Source organism: Amblyomma maculatum, chromosome 6 (genome assembly GCF_055883805.1).
Source record: "Amblyomma maculatum isolate TAMU_Amacu chromosome 6, ASM5588380v1, whole genome shotgun sequence".
In the NCBI taxonomy this organism is placed as follows: domain Eukaryota; kingdom Metazoa; phylum Arthropoda; class Arachnida; order Ixodida; family Ixodidae; genus Amblyomma; species Amblyomma maculatum.
In genome coordinates, this window is record NC_139349.1 from 153,672,557 (window position 1) to 153,697,444 (window position 24,888).

The 24,888-nt window shown below is 45.9% G+C and overlaps 1 protein-coding gene across 1 annotated transcript in view; it reads right to left on the bottom strand.

Annotated features, from left to right (window-relative positions):
• Nucleotides 1-24,888, bottom strand: part of LOC146187095 (calcium-activated chloride channel regulator 4A-like) — a 69,701-nt gene that overhangs the window by 14,511 nt on the left and 30,302 nt on the right. The window contains exons 9-13 of the mRNA XM_084605759.1: nucleotides 23,349-23,631; nucleotides 18,347-18,511; nucleotides 5,709-5,849; nucleotides 2,965-3,117; nucleotides 878-1,023 (exon numbers count right to left, since the gene is read on the bottom strand). Coding sequence (XP_084461885.1) covers nucleotides 878-1,023; nucleotides 2,965-3,117; nucleotides 5,709-5,849; nucleotides 18,347-18,511; nucleotides 23,349-23,631 — 888 coding nt within the window. The remainder of the gene's footprint in view (nucleotides 1-877; nucleotides 1,024-2,964; nucleotides 3,118-5,708; nucleotides 5,850-18,346; nucleotides 18,512-23,348; nucleotides 23,632-24,888) is intronic.

Genomic DNA, 24,888 nt, shown 5'->3' on the forward strand with positions numbered 1-24,888 from the left:
TTTTGCGAAGAACAAAAAAGGGTTCGTTGCTTGAATCAAGGGTAAGAGAACTAAGGTTTCCGCGCAATGAGGTCGAGCGGTGTTTAGGCCAAACAGCAAATGCCTCAGTAAAAGGTTGGGGAAGCACATGCACATCTGTGCTCTGGTAAACGTGTCAAGAAGTATTGCGACATAAAGAACTGAATGCAAAAAATGCTTGTCTTAGATTCTAGAAAACATCAGTTTGTCCAAGCCGAAAGACAAGCTAGTCAGGGTTCTGTGTGAAGCTCATTGTATGGAATCAGAAATAAAGGGCATGCGTGAGTGATCGTTTAGTCATCATACTCAGACAGGAGAAAGATTTCTACTAAAATAAACAAAAAATCCAGTGTTTATAGCAATTACGTGAAACAGATCGTACTTCATAATAGGATAAGAAATGTCTTCACCGCATATTTTTGAGACCACATATTTTTGAAATTTTGTTGTCCCTGGGATGCTTATATAGCAGTGGAATACACTTTCATTTGACAGCTTCATCATCAGTGTTTTGCACAGTCTCAAGCTGTATGGCGAGATTGTCCACAGCCACAGTACTGCACAAGCAGGATAACAACAGACTAGGCCCATCTGAAGTTTTGTTAAGGTTGTGCAGCCAGGTATAGCGACAAGCTGTACAATCTCGCAGAACCAACATTTTTAGCGGTTCAGGACTGGGGGTGAGTAACCTCAAGAAGAGAAATCCTATTTAGGTCGCAGAGAGTTCCCACAATTCCCCTGGGCTCAATTAAAATACCCTGTGTTCTCTTCGCAGTCCTAATTATTAGGCAATGTATAAAGTTCTTTAATTGAGCAAACACCGACTTCGGGCGGTATTTGCAAGGTATACGAACAGTACCTGGAAGAGCACTTCGTGCCGCTTTCGTGCGGCAAGCGGGTTGAGGCTCCCTCGGAGGAGGTCCGGCTCCCTTATTTGTACAGCTCGTCGGTAGTTCTCCTCCAGTTCACTGGCACGACGGCTGCAGCGCAGTTCCACGTGGTCCACTGCGGGAGTACATGCTCTCAATTTACGGATTGGTCTTAGCGGCTCGAACGCGGCTGACTGGCTAACCAAGTCGGCATTCACCGGAGGATAGAACCGAGTAAAGGTGCAGGTTCGACATGCTCTAGCCGGCATATTTCTAATCCGATTTGCTACGGCACGCAGGCAGGGCGGCAAACCGAGACCAAGACCATGTGAACTAGTCTAATATAGCCAACGCTATAAAAACCACCGCATTATCAACACCGATTCAATAAAGCATACGAATGACAGGTATCTATACTCTTTATATACACAAGACATTTGTTTACTGACTGTTTAAAAGAAATGAAAAACATATTACTTTGCTCGCGCATAGGGGAAATGAAAAAAAAGATGGCCTCCACGAGATCAGGCAGGCTCACTCCACGAGTCTCTTTAGGAAAGGTATTCATAAAATCAATAAGCCACCTTCTTCGGGAACTATTTGCTTTGGCGTTCTCCTGCTGGGATGAAGGTCAGCGCGGCTGTTTGAACCTGACCATGGCAGCCGCATTTTGATGAAGGCGATATGTAACAACGAACAACGCTGAACTCTACGCATGCGAAATCGCCGAAATCGCACACGAAGGCAAGAGCCACAGACTAGAGGATAAACGTCGCCGTCGCGCGAAATGTTGCTTGTCTCGTTGATCGGCTCTGCATTGCACGAAAAAAAAAAACGAAATGACGACAAGGAATCAAAGTGATTGTGGTGCCCGTCGTCTTTTCTATGTGTATTGCTTCGGTAAGCATGCTTTCATTAGAGATGTCCCACCAGGTGACCCCATCACGTTTGCTCATCCTCAGGAAAGGCTTTGCGCGATCAGGCAATCAGACTACTTTGTCTCGATTGGCTCGTTATTGTCCTCCTTAGCCGTAATATTCCTTCCCCACAGCCGGTGTGGGAGGTGGCCTGTCAAGCTTAGCTACAGTCCTTCAACACCACTGACGTCGAAAAATTACGAGGGCGCTTAAGTTTCGCCTTAAGAGCAAACTGAAAAGCATGCCCACACATTTCATCATTTCTTGCTTGTCTGATGCTACTTTAAGAACAGCCGCTTCTTTGCCTATTATTAAAAGACTTTGACGTTTCGGCTGAGAATCTTTGGTTAATGGGTCAACTTAGCTTCAGCCCTCAGTTTACGAATAGCTGTATTCAGCTGGCCTTTCAGCCCGGCTTCCTCTGCGCACTTACGGTGCTTCGCTTATGTTTGTGACGTTCGTACCTCGGCACCTATAGACACTGCCTTCGCTTCAATCGCCTAGCTGCTCCCTACCGAGCGTCCATTTCCACCTTCTCGACATCCGGCTTACAAATTGTCCATGGTCTTCGAGCGCCACCATCCTTGCAAGGCACACCATTAAAAGAATTCCCCTCACTATTACACCCATCTGGTGCAATGTCAGACCTCATTGTCACACTAGCACCAGCCACCAGGTCATCGCACATGTTCTAATTCACCGACAGACAAAGAAGAATATTTGTCTACACGACCCGGGTTTCTTTCACTAATCATCATTAACTACTCACGAATCAATCAGTCAAGCAACCACGCTATCAATCACCCTGAATTGACCCATCAACTCTGTGTGTGTCGCATACACTCCGTACAATGCGTCTATCAAAGTTCCGGCAACTCTTTCGACTCTGCTTTCACTGAGATGTGCAGTTTGAAGATGATACTCCAGAGCAAGCGGTGCCTCTAACTTGACGAATAGTATCAGGTTTGTAGTACCGATGGCTGTCGCATCCTATGACGGCGTCACCCATATGTCTACGTGCCAAAAAGAATTCGACTCGTCCTCGAAAGCTCCCGCTCCAATCGGGGTACTGCGACGGCTTTTCGGTGCCGCTAGCATAGAGTACTCTCCATCGCCTCCGCGTAATGTTGAAGGATTGCTATCAAGTACACTGGACGAACCGGCTCCGGTGTCCAGGTGGGCGCCCATGGCAGTCCACGAGAGCGTGATTAGCCAGCGGGGGCCTCGAATTGTTGACTCCTCCACCTGCAAGTCGGAGACAGCACCTGGTCCCACGGGACTCCGCTCTCGGTAGCCGACCAGCTGAAAGGACCCTGCGGCCACGCCGTGAGATGCAGTGAGTGGGAGCGAATAAAAAGTGCCTTGGACACCTAGGGTCGGAATCCTCTATACTTTAGGCCCGTTCCACTCACTGAGGCATTAATTCTTAATACCTAGTTGCATGCACCAGCAGTATTAGGAAGCTTTTTCGAAAATATTTTGGGGAAATGTTTGGTTGTTTGATTGTGTTTAGAGCCAAGGCATAGCCCCGATTAAGCTATTTACTCGGCTGATCTAATATTATTTCGGTAGTCCGGGATCCCCAAGAAGCTGTTTCCAGTATTATTAGTTCCAAATATATTTTATTTATGTTGTGTAAGCTTGGTATTGTTTGCAATGACCCTTAAACTTTCTGGATTAAGCCGGAGTGGCTATTTTGGCAAGTTGTTTTGCATTCACTGGCAAATTTATGAAACAAAGCTGCCAGCCAGTGCCCCTTCATGTTTCTTTTCTTGTTCCTTGTAGTTTTCTTTATATTGAAATGCCGAAAAGAGACAGCTCGAGAGCTTGTGAAGCGACGTCACATGAGAAATACGGGCGACACCTGGGTAAGGTGAAAATCTTGATTTCATATCACATTATAAAGAATTTACTTAATTGATACCTTCTGTTAATGAATTTCGACAGCGCTCGCTGCGACACGCTTGACATACAAAAAAGCGTCTTCAAATGAGTTTCTACTAAATGAAGTTCAGATGACGGTTCAGCGCTTTGCTGTATGTCCTCTCCGTGTGACACCTTTGCGCGCTGGTCCTTAGAGTATTAGATTTTTTGGAGAAATGAATGGGTATGTTTCACTCAAAGTGCGTATGCTTGCTTTTCTGGCACTTTCAAATCTTCCATCGGTTGTGGTTCGTTACTCTTCTCGAGCGCTGTTCATCGATTTTGAGAAAACTGTTGGCACAGTTGACCTCAGTACCTTATTTCTCAAGTTAAAGCACTTCGTTGAAAAGGCCGAATGCTTGCACTTGTTAAGCGTTTTTTTTTATACAATATGTCACAAATTGTTAAAATAATAAACCACACATCCCTTCCGGTCGCTATTATTTTCAGCGAGCCCCTAGGATGTATTTTGACACCTTTAATTTTCCTGCATCCTATTCTGTAATTTTCCTACACTACTGTGCGCGAACCTCATCTTCACCTGTAAATATTATTCATCTTTCGTCAGCGGCTGGGTAGAAGACGAAGCTTGGCAAGCCGTTCAACGATCTTCCTTCATGTCTTAAGTATTTTACTAGCATCTTACACACTAATGACACAATTTTGGGATCGAACTCAGACATCCATGCACTTGCTTGTTCTAACCCCAAAACTGACATGGAATCCATTAAATACTGGTGCCTCGTTTATCAATCGATCATTATCAATAATAAAGCATTTTTTCAGCTTTTCGATTGTTAAGATAGAGAGCTCTACATTAGTCATGCTTGTTCAATACTTCCTAATCTATTTCGTGCCAGGATCAAGTGGCATTTTTAGACATTGTTTTCATTTAATTCTCACTGAAAATTCACGTACCTGCAATTGCTACATCCAAAAATGTTCGGTATTTTAAGAAAAGACTACTAAAAAGTATTTCCGCGCTCAAACGCCAATAACTTTGCAAGATACTTTCATTCCCACCCACATGAAGTATTAATTTATCCTTCGGGCAGCTGATTATAACACCATTCTTTGGCCACTGTTAGAAAATATCTAAAAGCTAGCATTGAGCATGAAAAAGTTTCTTCCGTTTCTTCTCGCCAGCCACCATCGCTGTCTTTGTTAAAAAAACTATGCGTGTTTTCCCCTCTCATCCGTGTATCATTACTTCCCCAGTCCCTACCGCTATGTTCTTCAATGTTTTTTTTTTCTTTCACCAAATTGTACCTTAAAGCATTTTTGCTCCTAACTTACTGTATAACACCAACTACGCGCGCTTTCCTTCTCTTTAGAACCTTGATAGCCCTTTATTGCCAAACATCAACAGTTTTTTGCCATAACACCTAAAGGCATAAAACATTGAGCCTCAGGTTTTCTGTGTAGATAAAAACAAATGATTGTCGTGTCATCCTACACATTGCATTTTTCGTTTTGTTTTACGTGTAGGGTATGCAAGCTCTAGCAGATACTTTACATCGTGTATAGGGCGTTGATATTGCCCTACTAGGCCTCGTTTTTCATTCACTTATGTACAATGTTTTGCCCTTGTGCTCCAATAGCCACGTTCTACATTTTCTCGTATATTCCACTGGAACATGCTCGTGGTTTAATATACTGTTCTGTTAATATTACGGAAGATTTCATGAGCGTCTTTCTTGCCTCGGTGCCCCCTTATGAATATTTATCGTTTGTATGTTGAGAGATCATGCTTTTGAAATAGAATTGAAATTGAATTGATGAAACCATATAGAACTGCTCCTTGTCTGAATTTATGAAATAAAGTTTAGTGTTCTCCTCCGTTTTCTTCTCTTGCGTTTCATATTTTCCCACGCAGTTAGAACGAAGAAGCGAAACGAAGCAGAAGGGCAACAGCTGTTAGCACTGTTAGGCCTGAAGAAATGCGCGATGCGCAAGCACCAGCACCGCGCGTCGCTCTCACCGGCGTCAACGTATCGCTCGAACATCGGACACGGCACCCTCTTGGAGCGTGGAATCTCGCCCAATTTGGGGTTCGGCTTCGCGTCGGTCATCAGCAGGTCAGCGACGTGGTAGCTTTTCTTGAGCGGCACCGATACGTTTGCTGGAAAGGGACACTAACACCATTAATGACTGTGAATAAATTGCTGTGACAGGAAACACGCCATGGCGGTTCGGTTTCAAGATGAAAATGACACGAAAAGGAAGCTGCACACCATGAAAAAATTCAAGCAATACGTCAATGACAAAACGAATCGATAGCTAAGGAAATAAAAGCTCACAGTTTTCTGAAAATTCTATTTCATTATCAGTTGAACGGGAGCGCAGTATGTTCGATTGTATCGAGAGATTACAGTGTTCTAACGAAAGACATGATACGAGACAAAAAACGTATTCCTTAGAAACTAAATTCAAAAATGGGCTCAGGTAACGCTATCACCGGCAGTCTTCGCAAGGAAACTGCGGTGACGTCAACGTTTCAGCGCGGATGCCGCAGACAGTTATTTCCTAATGTTGATCGTGGATTTCCTTTAGTACCGGAACCACGTGATTCTGTGCAAGGCGGCAAAAACTAAAAATGCAATTTTGTCAGCAATGAATTCAAACTTTCTTGGCGCATAAATGTCAACGTGTCCTGCAAAGGCCACGAAAGATATTTTTGCATGGTTCAAAAATTGTATCATTTATCATGTGCCGCTTTAGTCATCCAGTAAGGCTTGGGTGGTACAGCGCGAAGACACGAAACACAAAGAAGAGAAGCACAACGGACGAGCCCAGGAAGACTGTTGCCAATTTTTAATTTGGTCCTTTCATTTTGCATTCTCTTTGCGCAGTGAACATACAAGCAAAATGTCGGCAATAATCAGGTTACTCTGCATAAAACTGAATGCAATGGAAGCCGCGAAACGCAATGATATCATAAGGCTGAGATACCCCTTAGAGCTTGTTGGCAAATAAAGTAAGCACCGTGATCGTTCTTTGGCAGAGAGGTATAACCATCATTGACATTTATTTCATATGCGCCACCCATCACTCCTCCTCAGCCTTGTGGAGACTGCTGCATGAAAGGCTATTGTCAGAGAAAAATTAAGCACTGGAGCTAGAACAAAAAATTGCGTAATTATTTATGAGTCGCTCATCAATAGACGAAACCCACTGCATTTTTGGGAATTTTATAAATTCCTGAAATAAACAAAAGTGAATCCTATAAAATTAGAGCATCAATAAAATTTCACTTAGTTCAAAATGGATACTGTCTGGGTGAATGAGAAGCGGGGCCAAAATACGAACCTGACATTCATATATGCGAGCAATAAAATCGGAGTGGTAGTTATACTGCTCATGGCCTCCAGCAGCCAGGTTGCGCTAGAGCCGTATACGATGACCTTAACAGAAAATTGAAACTCTTTTTGCAGTGAGTCTGATTCATAATCATCTCGAAAATGTGCCTTAATAAAAAAAAATCGGGTCTGTGTGTGTGTGTGCGGTTCGATAGGTCTCAAAACGCTAGTCAGTCAGTTCCTCCATCTGCTTATCAGGCGACAGCATGCTTATGACTTTGTGTAGATCAAACAGAGCTGGACTGATTTGTCTCCGAACTTCACTCAATAGAGCCCGTCATCGCTCCGTACTTTGATGTGTGGTCCACCATGGTATTATTTGTTTTTTAGTTTATTGAGACTCTGACATTACAAAATTACTGTCATATAAGAAAGGGAAAAACACGTAATGATTATGTCCAGACAAGGCCCCTAGTATCAGCAAGTCGCCGTGAGAAACGCTTTGTTTTCAAGCAAAAGCTAAGCCAGTTATAAAAATTGGTTTAGTGCACAGAATCCTATTGATGGCCGAACGACTGTCATAACTCTAATATGACTTGGGGATTGCTGCACAATTGTTATCATTTTCTTCCTCTCTTCTTTCCGAACCATGAGCGTCGGTGAGTGTACCAGAGGTTACCGTTTCAAACATTTATTTATTCATTTCCGAAATGCGTGCTTAATCTTCGCAAATGCACGACAAACTAAAGCTAGCAAATTAGGTACTTCGAGTTAAAAATGCCTTAAGCATCAGTCATCCGGCGAAATATATTTGAAACTGGCGTCAGTGAGAGCTGCATGTTCTGTTAATTACCTGCAAGATCGCGCAAACCTTATTCACCACGTGGACAAAAACCTAGGCCAAATTGTAACAACGCACTGCTGATTCCTCAGATATGAAGTGCCACCTAAAGCACAGGACTAACAACGGAGTCTACTGGATGAAATCCTCTCATTTATTCAGCAGCTGATGGCTGCTAAGCTGGTTTGCTGGTGAATATTCACAACGCTAACCAACCAGCAGCTTACAACTACTTCAGCTCGAATCCAGTCATCCCTGTAATGAGAGCTATAATGAGAGTATGTTTTTTAATTTAACTGCGGACTCCTAAAATGAAGGCACTCATTTAGCTACCCCTGTATGAAAAGACAAGGATGCAAAAAATGCGGGACTTTGATTAAAGTACCTTATCGAGAATAGTAACCTTACCATGTAAAAAAATGGTTTACGCCTAGGAGTCACCAAAATCGTCGGCGATATAAACAAAGGACTGCGAAATACCTGTGTAAGGCGCGTCATCCAATAGCGAAATGGCTCCCCTGCGGACCAAACAATACTGCCTGAGAGGACCACCATTCCTACATTCAGCTGGAGCATAATGAGGGTGGCCTCAATCCGCGAATACATGCTCAAGTACAGGCCGAAACACGTGAAGCATAGTGGCACATCTACGAAGGCGCCTTAGAAAGCTCTGGAGACGATATACTACGTGGTTGCCTCTCATCCGGATGATTGATTGGCGTGTGATAGGCAATAGCGAATTAATAAAATCACTGTAATTTTTAATGAATTAAAATAAAATCTGCGAAAAGGATGTTCAGTGGTGCAAAATGATGAGAATAAAATATCCAGTGCGTGATGATGCCAGTAAAAACATTAGAGTGTGTAAATGATGAATTATTGACTTGAAATAATTTAAAACTATGAAACATTTAGAAAGGGGCAACCAAAGCGTCAAATTGCTCAAAGTGAAAAGTCACTGCTTGTTGATGATAATTAGAAAACTTCAAATATAAAAAAATTAAAAGAAACAACACTGTCCCTCTTTATGAATACCGTCAGACTTGGGGATGCGACAAGGTAGCGGGAAGTATTTTAGCAGCAAGGGTTGAATGTGAAAGGTGCACTGCCTAATATGTCCATGTACCGCAGTATGTTGCCTGCATAATGTTGTGGGCGCCACTGACGACAGCGCCCCAAGCGGCAAGCTAACCAGGCCGACGCCGGGAGACCCCGGCATGGGCGACCGCGCCAAGCAGAGCGAAAACGGGCGCCATTACCTGATGTATAAATAAACAGTTTTGCTTGCTATACTGGCTACGTCTACCACATGGTGGCAGCGGTGGGATAACCATCGCAGCGTGACACCCAGAAGGACAGCGAGCCCAACGTAAGCGGCCGCAGCGTCATGCCAGACACTCGCGGCGCGAACGAAGAGCGCGCGAGCGGCACTCAGAGAATGACGTTCAACCCGCTCGCCGTGGAACAATCTCTTTCTCTATGGTGGAACTGCCGACAAAGCTCGATTGCCGCAAGCCCGACGATTGGACACCATGGCACCGCAGGTGGGAGCGTTACCGACTCATCTCCGATCTGACAGGACAGGACGAGACGACGCAAATCAACACATTACTCTACGCCATGGGCGAAGAAGCGGAGGACGTGCTCGCTGCTTTGATACTAACGGACGAACAGATGGCATCATACTCCGCCGTGGTGAATGCTTTTGAAAACATTTCCTACCTCGAAATAATGTCATCTATAAGAGAAAGCGATTTAACTCTCGGAAACAAGAGCAGCATGAAAATGTCGACGCATTTGCGACTGAACTGTTCAAGATTGCCGAAAGATGCGATTACGGAACTCTCAATGACGAACTGTTTCGGGACAGGCTCGTGGTTGACTTGCGAGACGTAAAACTCAGCGAGAGCCTGCATCTTGACGCAGAACTCACTCTCGAAAACTCAATCGCAGCTGCCCGCAATTCAGAGAGCGTGAAACTTCAACACAAGGAAATTCGCTCCATCGAACAGCCAGCACTCGACATGGGAGAAGTTCGCGGCCAGACAAACGTCAAAACCTGCCGGAAAGAGGCGACGGTGCCTTTCAAGTCGCGCCCTCAACGCACACACAAGACGGGAGACGAACGCTGCAAGCGGTGTGGTGGCGTGCGTGACCACACGAAGACACAGTGTCCCGCGATAGACAAGACGTGCAACCAGTGTGGGAAAAAAGGCCACTACGCCCGCGTCTGCATGTCTAAGCCGAAGGACGAGACCTCGAGTATCCGACAACGACCAAAAGATCTTGGAGAGCTATATCTATGCGAAATCAAAGTGGGAGTGAACACGCCGTGGAGGATTACTGCTACCGTGAACAACTTGCCTTTTACCTTCAAGGTCGACACCGGCGCGGATGTGACTGCAATCGCACACGACCAGTACGACAGAACCGTCATGGGACCCATCAAGTCAACGCAATAGCTGTTGATAGGCCCAGGCCAGACAGTGATAGCCACTGTTGGCTACATCGATACAACAGTAACCTGGCGCAATACTGAAGTCCGAGAAGCAGTCTTCATCATCAAAGGATTAAAAGACCCGCTGCTCAGTCGATCAGCTATAGAATCACTTGGGATTTACAGCGCCCTCTTGAGCTAGAAGAAATACTCGCACAATCAACTGATATCCCCAACTTCTTGGCGTCATACCCAAAGCTAACGTCTGGGCTTGGAGTCATGAAGACTGAGTACCACATCGAACTCAAAACAGATGCTGAGCCATACGCAGTCAATTATCCTAGGCGCGTGCCTCTTCCATTGCTTCCACTTGTGAAGAAAGAACTAAAAAGGATGAAAGACTTGGGAGCCATCCAGAAGATCGAGCGAGCAACCCAGGGGTGTTTTACAATGGTTGTCGCACGAATAAAGAACAATAAGCTGCGCATCTGCGTGGACTATGGTCAGCTCAACCAACAAATAATACGCGAACGTGTCCTCATGCCTACGGTGGACGAGTGTCTTGCAAAATTAGCAGGTGCAACAGTTTTCAGCCGCCTAGATGCACGAGCAGGGTACTGGCAGGTGCCATTGTTCAAAACTCTCGCGAATACACAACCTTCATGATACCAGTTGACAGGTTCCAGTTCCTGAGGCTTCCCTTCGGAATCTCCACAGCGCCAGTTCTACAAACGAGAAATTCTCCGTATGCTCGAAGGACTAGATGGTGTGAGTTGTCTACAAGATGACATCATTGTCTCAGGGAAGACAACTGAGGATAACGATACCAACCTACGCTGGTGCTGAGGAAGCTGGAAGATGCAGGTGTTACCCTCAACATCGATAAGTGCTCCTTTCGACAAACAGAAGTAACATTCTTAGGACACGTCGTAAACTCAACAGGAGCCAGCGCCGTCCCGGAAAAGGTCAGGGCCATAGTCGAGCTCGATCCACCATGTCATGTGTCAGAAGTAAGGTCCTTGTTGGGCTCTGCAAACCACCTAGCAAAATTTCTTCCAGAGCTAGCAGACTTTACGAAGCCTCTCAGAGACTTGCTCCAAAAAGACGCCGACTGGCACTGGGGCCCAGCTCAGCAGCAGAGTTTTGACAAACTCAAGCAAGTTTCAAGCAGGACGCCGATTCTCACTCACTACGATGCTCAGTCGCCTCACACAGTGTCTGGATGCTTCCTCATTTGGTCTTGGGGCAGTACTTCTACAGCCGGCGCACGACAAGCTCCTACCTGTGGCATATGCATCACGCTCGCTTACGGATACAGAACAAGGATATGCCCTAATCGAATGCACTAGCAATTACATGGGCTTGCGAAAATTTCCGCAAATACTTGCTGGGATCAACCTTTCACGTGGAAACGGACCACAAGCCGTTAATACCACTGCTGACGACTAAACGACTTGACGAGCTGAGTCCCCGCCTTCAGCATTTCAGGATGCGCCTTTTGGAGTACGACTACACCATGTCCCACACTCCCGACAAAAAGCTGTACACAGCTGACCTTCTGTCCCGGAAGCCATCTGGGAAACGAGCAGACAAAGAAAGAACTCTCGAGAGTGCATTGCGCGAGTTTGAAGAATTAGCACTTGAACAGCTCCCTGCTTCAAACCAAATGCTGGACAGAATCAGGGCAACCATCCAGTCAGACGAAACACTTTCCAGGGTGGCTTCCTTCTGCCCCACATCATGGCCAACTGTGCATGGGCTGCTATCTGACCTGAAAAGGTACGTCGAGGTGGCTAGTGAGATTTCGCTCGTTGATGGTCTGCTATTCAAAGGCGACAGAATAATCATCCCGCCAGACATCAGAGTAGAGGTTCTGGAAAAACTCCCTGCAGGCCAATTAGGCACAACGAGGTGCCGAGAGAGGGCAAGAAAATGCATATGGTGACCAGGCATAGGCAAGCACATTGAAGACTACGTGGAAAAGTGTCCAACTTGCAGAGAGCACAGAAAGCCAGAAACAGAACCCCTGCTTCTAACCACATTGCCAGCACACCCTTGGGACACAGTCGGCATGGATCGCTTCACGCTGGAGGGGAAAGAGTATGTTGTAGTAGTAGACTACTACTCCCGATTTTTAGAGCTAGAACAGCTACCGAGGAGAGCTACAAAAACATAGCCGTAGTCTTGGAGCCAATGTTTGCACGGTACTGTGTTCCACGGACAATACGCACAGACAACGGGCCGCAGTTCACTTCCACAGAGTTCAAAGAACTAGTGCATCACTGGGGAGCCACACACACAACCTCAAGCCCTTACTACCCGCAGAGCAACGGTATGGCTGAGAGGGCTGTGCAGACAGCAAAGCAGCTTTTGAGGAAGTCTTCCAACATACACGAAGCGCTGCTTGCCTACAGGGCCACACCCAGAGTGGAAGGGGTTTCACCAGGAGAACTCTTAATGGGTCGTCGTCTGCGCACCACAGTACCAACCACTTCGAAGCTGCTAGCCCCGAAGCGGGACGACAGCGAATTCAGACAAAATAATGTAGCCTACAGAGCTCGTGCAAAACGATCATACAACACCCGGCACAAGGTACGGAGCCGGGAGCGCGTACCACTAGGCACAGCGGTGCGCATCCTCGCTGGAGCTGCATCACACGGCGTGGTAACACAGCCAACATCAGAACCAAGGCCCTATGTTGTACAAACCGACGGAGGACAAGCAAGACGTACAGCAAGACACCTGCAACCGTTGCAGGACCCGAGCACTACAAGACGTGGACGTGTTTGTAAGCGTCCAGAATGCCTGGACCTGTGAGATCAAACCTTTTAAGAAAAGGGGGTGTTGTGGGCGCCACTGACGACAGCGCCCCAAGCGGCAAGCTAACCAGGCAACCGCCGGGAGACCCCGGCATGGGCGACCGCGCCAAGCAGAGCTAAAACGGGCGCCATTACCTGATGTATAAATAAACAGTTTTGCTTGCTATACCGGCTACGTCTACCACATATAAATGCGACACTGGTAAATACGTTTTCACTGATGCCGGCGTGGTGAGTGAAAGATCAGGAATATGTCTGCCAGATTGTAGATTGCAGGCGACACTAACAGGCACCTGGTTCAATTTTCTCTGTTCACGCTACTTTAACCCTGTGGCAAGCGTGCTTACTTTTGTACTCCTGAGAGTAGGAAGTAAGTCAGACAGCCACTTTGCGAATTCGGATGCTAAAGATGAAGTAGGATTGCCGTGTCTTCAGTTTTTTGGATAACTATCTTCCGTAGAAATGAATACACGGCTAAGGGGTTCCGGTGCCGACATGAGGACTGCACACTTAAGGCTCCTGTTTTTACAGCTGTTTCAGGCACTTTTAGCGGTCCGCGGCGCCGGCTTTTTGTCACTGGTGTTCGAGGGAGCCAGCAAGGACGGCGAAATGCAAATTTCTTCGAGCTACAGCAGAACGTTGGATTCATTGGTTGGGCAGCAATCATCGCTGGAAGGCGAGGTGTTGGAATGCCCAACTTTCATGGCATCGCTGCTTTGGGATGAAATCATGCACGACGGCATCTGCTCAGCAGGGGCGAATAATGTGGCTACATGGCCATATCTCAACACGCACACTGAACATTGAATTAAGAGCGGCTTTACAGTTGGGCATCAGTAAGTTTTGTCACGTGATACCGGGCTTTTTAAACAACTCACACGCACTGCTCAACTGGGTTCCGGTGCCAACATGAGGACTGCATATTAAAGGCCACTGTTTCTACAGGTTGGTGATTTTTACCCTTACAGATCGGTTAACAAAATGTCAGTGTTGGTACCGGAACCCTGCACGATAGCTAGAGGGTTCGTTAGGTTTATTACAGATGTCTGGTGTGCTGTACATTCATCGCTTTCTTTGTTGAAAGCGCTCTTATCAGTGCCGGAGATGTTACGGAAAACCTTGGCCCTGTTTCCGAAAAACGCAGAACGCGAACTACCAGAGTCGTTAAAATGTCTACCAAAACTTTTATATGGTCAACAGAAGATACTATTGGAACTTGAAATTTTGCGGTCGCAAAAGAAAACACTGCAGGAAAAAATTCAAGACGTCGCATCAAAGGTTAAAGCTCTGTCTGAGAGGAATGGAGGGGGAGGTTTCCAAGCTCAAAACGTTAAACTAGTTGACACCATGCAGAATGTATTAGCAAAACAGGACGACATTGAAAACCGGTCTCTCAGAAACAATTTAAGTTTCTTTGTTTTAGATAAAGAAGCATGGGATCAGTCCAAGTACAAAATGATTTCACTTTTAGCGGAGCACTTTAACACAGAAGTTAATTCCTTTTTTATGAGAGGGCTCACAGGATAGGTCGACACAAGAATGAGAATAAGAGGCCTATAACAGTAAAGTTCACGGCTTTCAAAGATAAGCAAAGGATCTTGGCAGCATCCTCTAAACTAAAAACACTAATTTTTCTTTAAGCGAAGATTATTCTTAACGTGTTCGTGAGGCGAGAAACTGCCTGCGCGCATATGCCGTGGAACGAAAAGTAATGTACACACTTAGGTATAACAAGCGTGTGATGGGTGGAAAAACGTATATTTTTGACTGTTCTAGTGACTCTGTTCAGGAATGTAGGCAATAGCAACTATCTCAGCCTTCTTCCCAGAGTTCTGGAAATATAACTGAACAGCTATATTTTACTGTAGTAAACAGCCGCAGCCTAAAGAACAAAACTGCTGATTTCGCAGGCCTTCTGACGATTTCAGGGCCCGACATAGTTATCGCCACTGAATGCTGGCTAAACTCGAAGATTGCAGATGCTGAGGTTTTTCCATCCCACTATGTTGCATACCGAAGGGAAGGGATGTCCCGCAGAAGGAAGAGGCGAGAGAGGGGGGGTTCGTTCTTGGGTAAGCCACACAATTGAAAGTGCACCATTACTTCCTGCTGACGCCACGTCGGAATCAGCGTGGAGTAGGATGTTTTTCATACGAAAACACCTTCATAGTCGGTTCTTTCTACAGACCACCGAATCTGAACACTGTCGAACCACTCATCAGCCTTTCAAGGTCGCTATCAGCACTGTCATCTGATAGCATACTTCTTGGTGGTGATTTCAACATGCCAGATGTTCTATGGCGTGATAAATGTCCTGTGCAGGATAGTAGGTCATTGCTTCACTCTGCATTTTGCGAGTTGATAATGACCTACGGGCTCATTCAGTTTGTTGATGTTCCACCTCGTTTTGGATGCACAGACGGAAATGCGTTGGATTTGGTTTTTAGTAATCGGTGTTACATTATAGAATCGATTGCGCCAGTAAAAGGTATCAGTGATCATGAAGTTGTTGCAGGCACTGTTCGTTGTAGGAAAATAGAAGTTGCCAAAATACGACCGAGAAGGTATTCTTTTATGAAAGAGGCAGCTATGCGGCCATCTCTAATGAACTGAATGACTTTCTTCCCATATCTGTGAATTACAGGTCATTTAGCAGCATCGACAGTCTTTGGATGATATTCAAGGATAAATTGATTCTTTGACTTCAGAGTTTGTTCCGTGTACAGTGGTTTTGGAAAACGTCGCAAAGATAAGCCTTGGATTAATAAAACTTTTCGCACATCAATACAGAAAAAGTCTCGAATTTATAACATTTACCGTAAGACAAGGAACCTTAGCTTGTACACAAAGTTAAAGAACATTGGCGCAAAACTCGAAGATGAATTGAAGGTTGCGAAGAATGCATATATATCAACCTCAGCAGATAAACTGAAAACAAATCCAAAAGAAGTCTGGCGGTATATAAAGAACAACAAGAAGGATAACACTGGCATCCAGGCCATTACCAATGATGGTAAACTGCTCAAAGATCATGAAGATAAAGCTGAATATTTCAACAAATTTTTTCAATTAGTTTTTTTTCAAAACTCTGTAGCGTTCGTACATCAGAGACACCGATACAATTACCGGAAATGAAAAAAACATTACCGTGAGCCAGAGTGGAGTAGAAACTTTGTTAAGTAATGTGAACCCGCATTCAGCTTATGAACCCGACGGCATCTCGAATCAATCTTGAAACACTGCTCAAAAGAGGCAGCGCCTTTTTTGGTAGTTATATTCAGTAAATCACTAAAAATTCAAAAGCTATCTGAAAATTAGAAGAAATCCAACATTACACCAGAGGTTGATTGTACATATGCGGGTAATTATAGGCAGGTGTCTAACTTCCGTTTGCTGTAAGACGCTTGAGCTTGTCTTCTACTCCAATCTGATGAAGCATTTCCAAGCAAATGACTTTTTTTACCTCATCTCGGCATGGGTGTCGCGTTGGTTTTTCGTGTGTACCACAGCTAATGGAATTCCCGCATGACATTGCAGCCGCTTTGGACAAAGGGGAACAAATAGACGCGCTCTTTCTTTAATTATGGAAAGCATTTGATGTCGTCCCACACAATCTGCTTTGCACGAAATTATCATTCCTGGGCATCCCTGAAAATATTCTTGGCTGGATAAAAGGTTACCTACACATGTACAAACAGCAGGTTATTCTAAACGGGGGAAAATTGGCTCCAATGCATGTTCTATCGGAAATGCCTCAAGGATCTGTGCTTGAGCCACTTTTATTTCTGATTGATATAAATGATTTAGTAGTAGGCATCCATTCGACCATTAGACTGCACGCTGACTATTGCGTCCTGTATCGTCCGGTTAGATGTTGTGCTGATATGTCTGTTCTGCAGAGCGACTTAGAAAATGTGTCTATCTAGCAACCGGTGGCAGATGACTGTGAATACCGGAACATGTTACCATGCGAAGTTCCCAAAGAAAAGGAAAAGTTTCTCCAGTTCACATAGCATAAATAATAGTACATCCAATACCACCGAATACGTCAGATACCTTTCAGTAACGTTTTCTCAAACGCTTGACTGGCCCAATCATGTTAACCTAATTACTGCGAAAGCTTACCATCTTCCTGATTTTTTCAAACGAAATTTTAAGCATTCTCCTCCTTAACTGAAAGCTATAGCTTGTATCTGACTAGCGTTAGACCTATTTTAGAATATGCATGCGTAACATGGGAACCGTACACGAAAACCTAATAGATAAAATAGAACGGGTGCAGAAACAGGCAGCAAGCTACGTAACCAGAAATTATCGTTGCATTGTCAGAGGGTCTAATATATGGGAAGGGTTGGGCTGGAAAAACTCTCTCTTCCCGCAGAAAAATCCCAAGGTTCAAATTTATTCACAATATACATCAAAATAAAACTGGTATTGATAAGGCAATGTTTATTAAGCAGCCACATTATTTGTCATCTAAAAGAGACCACAATTATAAAATCGGAGCCTATCAGTGCCGTACTAATGTGTTTAAGTAGTCATTTTTCCCTTGCACGATTAACGATTGGAACCAGTTCCTTAATGATGAAATGGCTGCGTCTAATATTGAGAATTTTTTTAATTGAATATTAGTGTATTGATTCTTGAATTTAAGTTATTTTGTGCACGTTAGTTCTGTTATTAGGGGAAGTTACAGTATTGTTAATTTTCAGAAATACTGTACGCTGTGTCAGTTTGTTTTTGCTTTATTGCTTTTTTTTTTCTTCTTGCTTGCATGTTGTTGGATTTACTGATTCGTTTTCTTGCGCGACCCCATGTATCTATACCTCCCTACAATAATGCCTCCCCGGCGGTGTAGGTATACCGAATAAATAAATAAAAAAATAAATTTCCAGATTTTCCACCTCGAAAAAGAATGACAAAAATAAAGACACAAAAATGTTTTTCTAAACGCTTTTTTCATTTAGTGTAATGGTTGTTTGCTTCCTTCAGGAGAATCGAATTTTTTCGTTTTCAACGTAAAATATTCAAGCTGTGAATATGAGTACATATCAGCTTTGACAGTTTCAAAGGAATGGCGGCAGAGGTTCAGACGGCCCATCATCCGCACAACTCCAGCGCATCCCTGTGCATCGGCGATGAGCGGCTCGACACGTGCTGCAACCTTTCCATTTTTCACCAAAACCTGTACTCCAAAAGCGACCGCACACACTCCCTACTCACCCGGTGTTCGTGCCAGATCTGCGAGTGAACTTCGGCAGACGTGCGCCAGTGCAACGCTGCTCCCTTCTTCGCCCGTGGCGCGCACGGCGACGTGATAGCGGCCAGAGCCCGAGTGGTCCGTGAAGAAGGCCGAGTACACGCCGTCATCCGCACTCGTGTCGGCGCCTGCGCCACAAGGTTCAGGAGCAAAATTTCGCCTTCCCTTTCCATAGACCTAATTGCCACGTCCAGGGCTAGGTGATGCCGACAGGTATGCGCTGATCGAGTGTACTTCGGTAGCCGCAGTGTTAAGGCAAGTTGTTGGTGCATGAGGGAATTGGAAAAACGCTGAAGGGAAGAAATAAAGTACAATTTGGATGAAAAAGTAGAGTATGCGGCCGCCTTTCTGTGCCTCCGACTTCGGAGCTCTTTTCCTCGCCAGGCTCGCTCTGAAAGGAATGATTGATACTGCCACTAGTTTTGGGATTCCCGCCTAAATCAGAAAAGTTCTATCGCAGTCTTCATGACACGATGTTTCCGCGTCGGTGGACAACGAGGAGCCGCACTGAACATGTGCGCTTGATGAGCAGCACATATGGCCATGCTTCTGCGGGTAAATGCGCTCAGTAAACATGACAGCGTCGAATTGGTTGAAAAAACAAAATCTGTCTGACAAATTGTTGAACGTTCATACAGTGTAGGTAAAAACGTCCCCAGAAAGAAACGTCCCCTGAAGAAGCGGCAATTAGGAAAAAAACGTCCCCAAGGCCGAAGCCGGCCCTAAAAAGGATTTCTTTCGGAACTTGCATGAAAAAAAAAACACATTTTATGCCATTCTTTTTTGGCTTTGAGTTAAATGTAATCATCATTTGGAACCTGCGTCTTCTTGGGGCCCGAAATGTTTACAAGAACTGTGTAAAAGGATAGTGAAAGAGCCATCTGACTATTTATACGTTGCGAGGTACCGAGCTCCGCAGCTCGTTAAGCAATCATATATGGCAGGTCTAATAAGTTTGGTAACATTGCGCACTTAGAAAGGTACAAGCGGATCGACGAGTCTCGGGCAACCACCAAAAGCAGAAGACGTCACTAGAATTACTTTCCAGACCTTCTGGTGATAAGGTTCAACCGTTCTTCTTATGCTGGCGTATAATTGTGATAAAGAAGATGATGGTATAATCAGAACGAGGCTTAACCGGTCGTGCATCATGGACATATTGAAGCATCGCTCCAAGCTTCTCCGGTGAAACCGGTGATCAGCTCCTCTTTTCCCCGTAAACAAAGTGAAGACGAGGAGCTGTCACTGTATTATCGCTGCCATAATTTTTTTTTGTCATCAATGCCGCATCAGTTTGATATTCCCGGTAAATTACAGGCCAACAGGTGAAACCGCTGTAATAAAGGGAACATGCATCATTCATCATTGCAGCTCGCTACGGGAAAACGTAGTCTACGTCCTATAGCGCAAGACTTCAGCCCCGTTCGGGGACATTTTTTCCTACTTCGCCAATCGGGACACTTTTTCCGGGGACGTTTCTTCCGGGGACATTTGCTCCGGGAACATTTTTACCGGATCCCACGTTCATACACCTGCTCTGTCGGTGGCTGGCACCCTGCAGCATGTAGCGATCAATCCTCAACGTCAGCTTTACTTGCAGTGACCTACAGAAATGCTCGGAATATGAGAAGCCTAAACGCCGCTAAATCTTTCAGACTCTCAGCAGTCCCTGCTCGCCGCCGTCCGTGAATACTGCCGCAAATCATTGAAATATTAATTTGTTCTTTTTTGGACAGCCACTGGCATGCGGCCTTATCACTGTGATTCCAGAACCCCGATCAATTCTGTGTTCTTTGTTTGGTCATCCTCGTCGCCAGACGGAGGTTTATCAGTTTCTATGTCACGCAAGATCGCCGAGATGTCTCGAAGATTCCGACCACTCGCGTATGTTTCTGCAATGTTCTAGGTTGTGCTAGTCGCCGTTCACGGCTTTATCTAGATGTTTCCTCGCCTCCTATAAATTGAGCATCTGTCGGCATGACGGAGTTAGTAATTCGAACACCAGCGAGCCCGTTTGCTGCTATCGCCTCCGAGATGTTCAGTAATTTCAAGGGCGCAAGTCAGCCCAATTAAGAGATAGTTTCAGTGCCTTCTACGCCTATGTGTTTGTGATCACGGCATTGTCACAGTCACGTGACAATACGCTCGTGGGTCCACGTTGACACATGCATGCTGCTTTAAGTTGCAGGCCTGCCGTGTTTTCAGCTGCCTCTCCGGTGTTTGGTGAGGCATGGCTACTAAGGTCTCTCACCGAGATGGCTTGTCATCTCACGAGTATGTCGCATTGTAGTTACGCTCACCGCTCGACAGGAATTGGTCTGGTCGACCAAGTGACTGCACGTTTTCTTACGATGAACAATGTTGTTCTTAATGGTTGTTTTTGGTCGACACGTTGAAAAAAGCAATAGGACGACACTGTATTCCAAATTTACACGATTATTTTAATTATATCAATGGTCCACAGGTCGCGGTGAACCAGCTCCTTAAGCTATTTCTCGGTTTCGGGCCAGTTCTTTCTTTAAGCTAAACAATGGTCTTCACGCCTCTTCCTTAACGATCTCGCAATACAGCAAGGCCCAAAGGTAAATAAGAAAGCCCACACAAGCAAATCCTGCATCATGCATGTTGATCTCGGAGGCGGTGCCTAGCCGCTGCTTCGCCGGTGCTGAGCTTCTGTTCGCGCAGCTCGTTTATCAGCAGTGGCTGGTCAAACATTTCTACCAGTTCCGTCACCCATTCTTCAGAAAGAACTGACGGGGACTGATTTATACTTCTTTAATATTTCAGACGGTTCATACTAGCAAGGCAATGCAGTGAGTGGCGTGGCCGACTTAGACAAACATCTTGTGAGACAGCTTGTGAGACCGCAAAAAACAAATAAAGAAAAGCAGAAGCATGGTCGAACGCTCGTGAAATGACCGACGAACCCAGCGTCTTGCTGGCACGGAGCTGTCTCTGCCATTTGAAGGGCCCGAAGAAACTAGCTAATTTACTGCTTCCGCAGTCCCAAGACTCGACGTCGGCACCTTGTGCTCACTGCTCAGTAATGTTCAAGCCAGGATGGCTCACGCCATGAACCCTTCCGCCTATCTTCTCCCACCCCAATCCTCCCTCGCCCCATGGCGACCACTGTGCCCCAGCCGACGCAACAGGGAGGGCCACTGCGTCGCGCTCCCAACTAGTTTTCAACCCCAGCCTTCTTTCACCAACTCTCCCTTCGGCATTCCCTTGACGCCTTGTATCCTCCTGCTTGGAGAATGGTCGCCATGGGATAGCCGCACTAAGTGACCCTGCTACGCACGAGGTCTCAGACGCACTGTTCTGCTCAATTCTGTCTCCTCTTGCCGACCGTTACGCTGGCTTCGGCTTGCCGCACGTCGTTCCTGCTTTCGCGGCACTGTACTTTGTTGTCTATTGAATGAATAGTGGAGCACATTAGTAAATGTAATTTCGAAAGGAGTTTGCTGCGAAATTACTACCAATAAGTAATTCATTACAGTTCTAAATTACCAAACTGAAAGGTAATTTGTTACATTACAAATTACCGAAAGAAGTAATTAAATTACAATAATTTCCTTACTTTACTGCAATTACTGCCTTGTCTGGTGCTCGCGCGTGCTCGCTCGCACGCATGCGCGTGCGCACACACACACGCATACGCGCACGCACACACACACACACACACACACACACACACACACACACACACACACACACACACACACACACACACACACACACACACACACACACACACACACACACACACACACACACACACACACACACACACACACACACACACACACACACACGCACACACGCACGCACGCACACAGAGGGATAGAGAGAGAGCCTTGTCTAGAGGGTTTGCTCACGCTGGCCTCTGAGACCCTCACCCTGCCGAGAGGCCGTGTCCGTTGTCCGAAAAGCGACTGGCGCAGAGCTCGGTTGCTGTTCTTTCGCGCCTCTTCTACACACTTTCGCTCGGTTACTGCGGGGACGGCGACGCGTCACCGACGAACGGGCGCATACCAGGTGCACTTTAAAACTGCTTATTTGTCGCATTCGGTCAGCCCGACCGATCGCTCGTGACCAGTGCGAGCGGTCCGCTAGCACCTTTCCTGCAATCCTTCATTGCAAAGAGCTCGACATCGCGACTGAACAAGGCTATAAAAGTGACCCCCACCTAGGCGCCAGGGCAAGCGCCACACGCGCAGTTTCTACATAGTGGGTCACATTCGGGTGTCTTTCGCTGGCGATGCTGATGCTTTGTGGCTCCAGGGGCCACCTGCAATAGTCGTGCGGGTCTTTCAGCCTACTGCTACCTAACGGGTATGTCTTCATTAGAAAAGGCGGATGATGTTACAGCACGCAGCCGATTCAGAGTAATAGAGCTCAAAAGTTTCCCTATCTAAACATTGCTTGCCACATTATGTCAAATGCATTAATGCATAGAAGCCTTCTCTGATTACCCTTAGTCTGATTTTATGGATTTCTTCTTTACGGAGTGCGCAGACAGGATTTCCCCGGGACACAGATAAATGTTTTTCTAGAGTTTATATGAGCAACAAATGAAGAAAAAGATTGGTGTGCTCTTAATATAACAGCCAGGCTTGCCGTTATTGTTTTATTTTTTAGGTATAAGTATATGCCAAATGAGTGGAAAATACAAGCACAGTACAGGCTCATGCCAACAATATTAGAAATATTGAGAGCTTGCAAGGTCATAAGCCAGCCAAATATGGAAAGCAACAAAGCACGACGACTGGTTTGATACTGTTTCTCATTATAACGTGAGTGCCTTTGGGACATTAAACCTCATGCACCTTACTATTTTACAAACAACCAGGAAAACAAACTGGCAGGGAAAAAATGTCACATAAAAGCGACAGGCCCATGCGCCTTCAAGAAGAAAAAATAAAATCTAGATGTTTCACTTGGCAATGGGAGAGTCGCTGTTACCGAGCCCATCGTCGTGTAGAGCGATGACCACGTGCCTCCTGCGGGGTCGACGCACTGTGGCCCACACCGAGGCAGCCAGCACCGCGTGCGTCCCTCTGGTGAGGCGCGCGTGCAGGCTCACCACTGCCGGGTAAGCCACCAAGGAGGACGACGCCTGCGCCCGCAGCTGCACGCTGGTCTTAGCGCTGTCGCCGCGGATGCGCGACGTCACGAGCAGTGAGGCGACCGAAGAAGGTGGCGCTCCGCTACTGCCGGGCGACAGCTGCACTGTCCATCGACCGGGCTGCGAAACGGATCGGCTTGTTTTCGTTCGGTTTTGATCATCCTCCTCAAGACAGCCTGCATCGGCTACGGGTAGCATGGTATTGTCGAGGACATCTCCCGTTGACTTCCCGGGGCTGCTATCTACGCTTGCCTTCTCTTAAAGTCGACTCCACATGTGACCATTGTTTCTACTCTATTTGCACGGCAATGCTTGTGCATGTCATTTTTTTTTTCAAGCAGGGTATCATTTACGTACGTAATTTCTTGGCCCATCTACTCGTTTTCCCGTTCTTATAGGGAGTGAGGGTAGTCCTATAAAAATTTTGTCGTTAGAAAACTCGACCATTCAGCTTTTCCTGATTTTATTGTTGCTGTTTAGAAACAAAGATCATGCAAAAAAATAAAAAAACGCACTCGGATCATGAATGACTGGTTACCAGGAATTTGTACAACAGCTGTATCTAGGCGGTACTTAACGTATACAGGGCACAAACATAAAAAATATTAGAGTTGAACTTGTTAAATTTCGCCACGTCTTGTCGGATCGCCGACACGTTTGCAGCGCATACAAGAGCATTAGTGATATCGACGGACATTTCGGGCCATTTAAGCGCTGTGTAGACCATCGCAGAACGCTTCCTGCCGCGGGCACAACTGTTCCGACGTGTTCCAGTGCCACGTCTCTTCGTGTGAGCGCGTGTGTGTTCGCACGCTTTGCGAACGCGGCACTTGCTGAGAGACCCCGGTTAGCGCGAAAAGGTTTATCCAGCGACAATATGTCGGCCTCGGCGATACCTGCATGGGCACGAACACACGAACTCTGGACCGACACCTGCGTTCATCTGAACCTCTATACTTCTAGACTTCCGAGTGCATAAAATTGGCGGTATTGAAGAACACTGGTCTAGGGTAGGGCAATCCTAGCCTCATGGCGAACTCCACCTTCCCTAAAGCAGGCTGCAAGAACCACCAGGTCAGCCTCCCTTACACGGCGAGGCCTAAATAAATGTGTCTTTACGTTCTGCACGATCGACCACAGCATCTGGAGGTGTGATAGATAAAACAATGACAGTCAGGTGTCGTCAGCATCGGAGAAACGCCGGGGCTCCTTGGAGCCAACTTATGGTTCACTGCCCGAAGTTTACTTTGTAACCAAAGTTGCGAGGAAGGCCAGATAAAATTTGTATATACAGAATTGGTCGACTTTCTCTTTACAGTGAAGCATTGATTTTAATGAAAGTGCGCCGGTAGAGTAAAAAAGAAATAAAAGTAATGC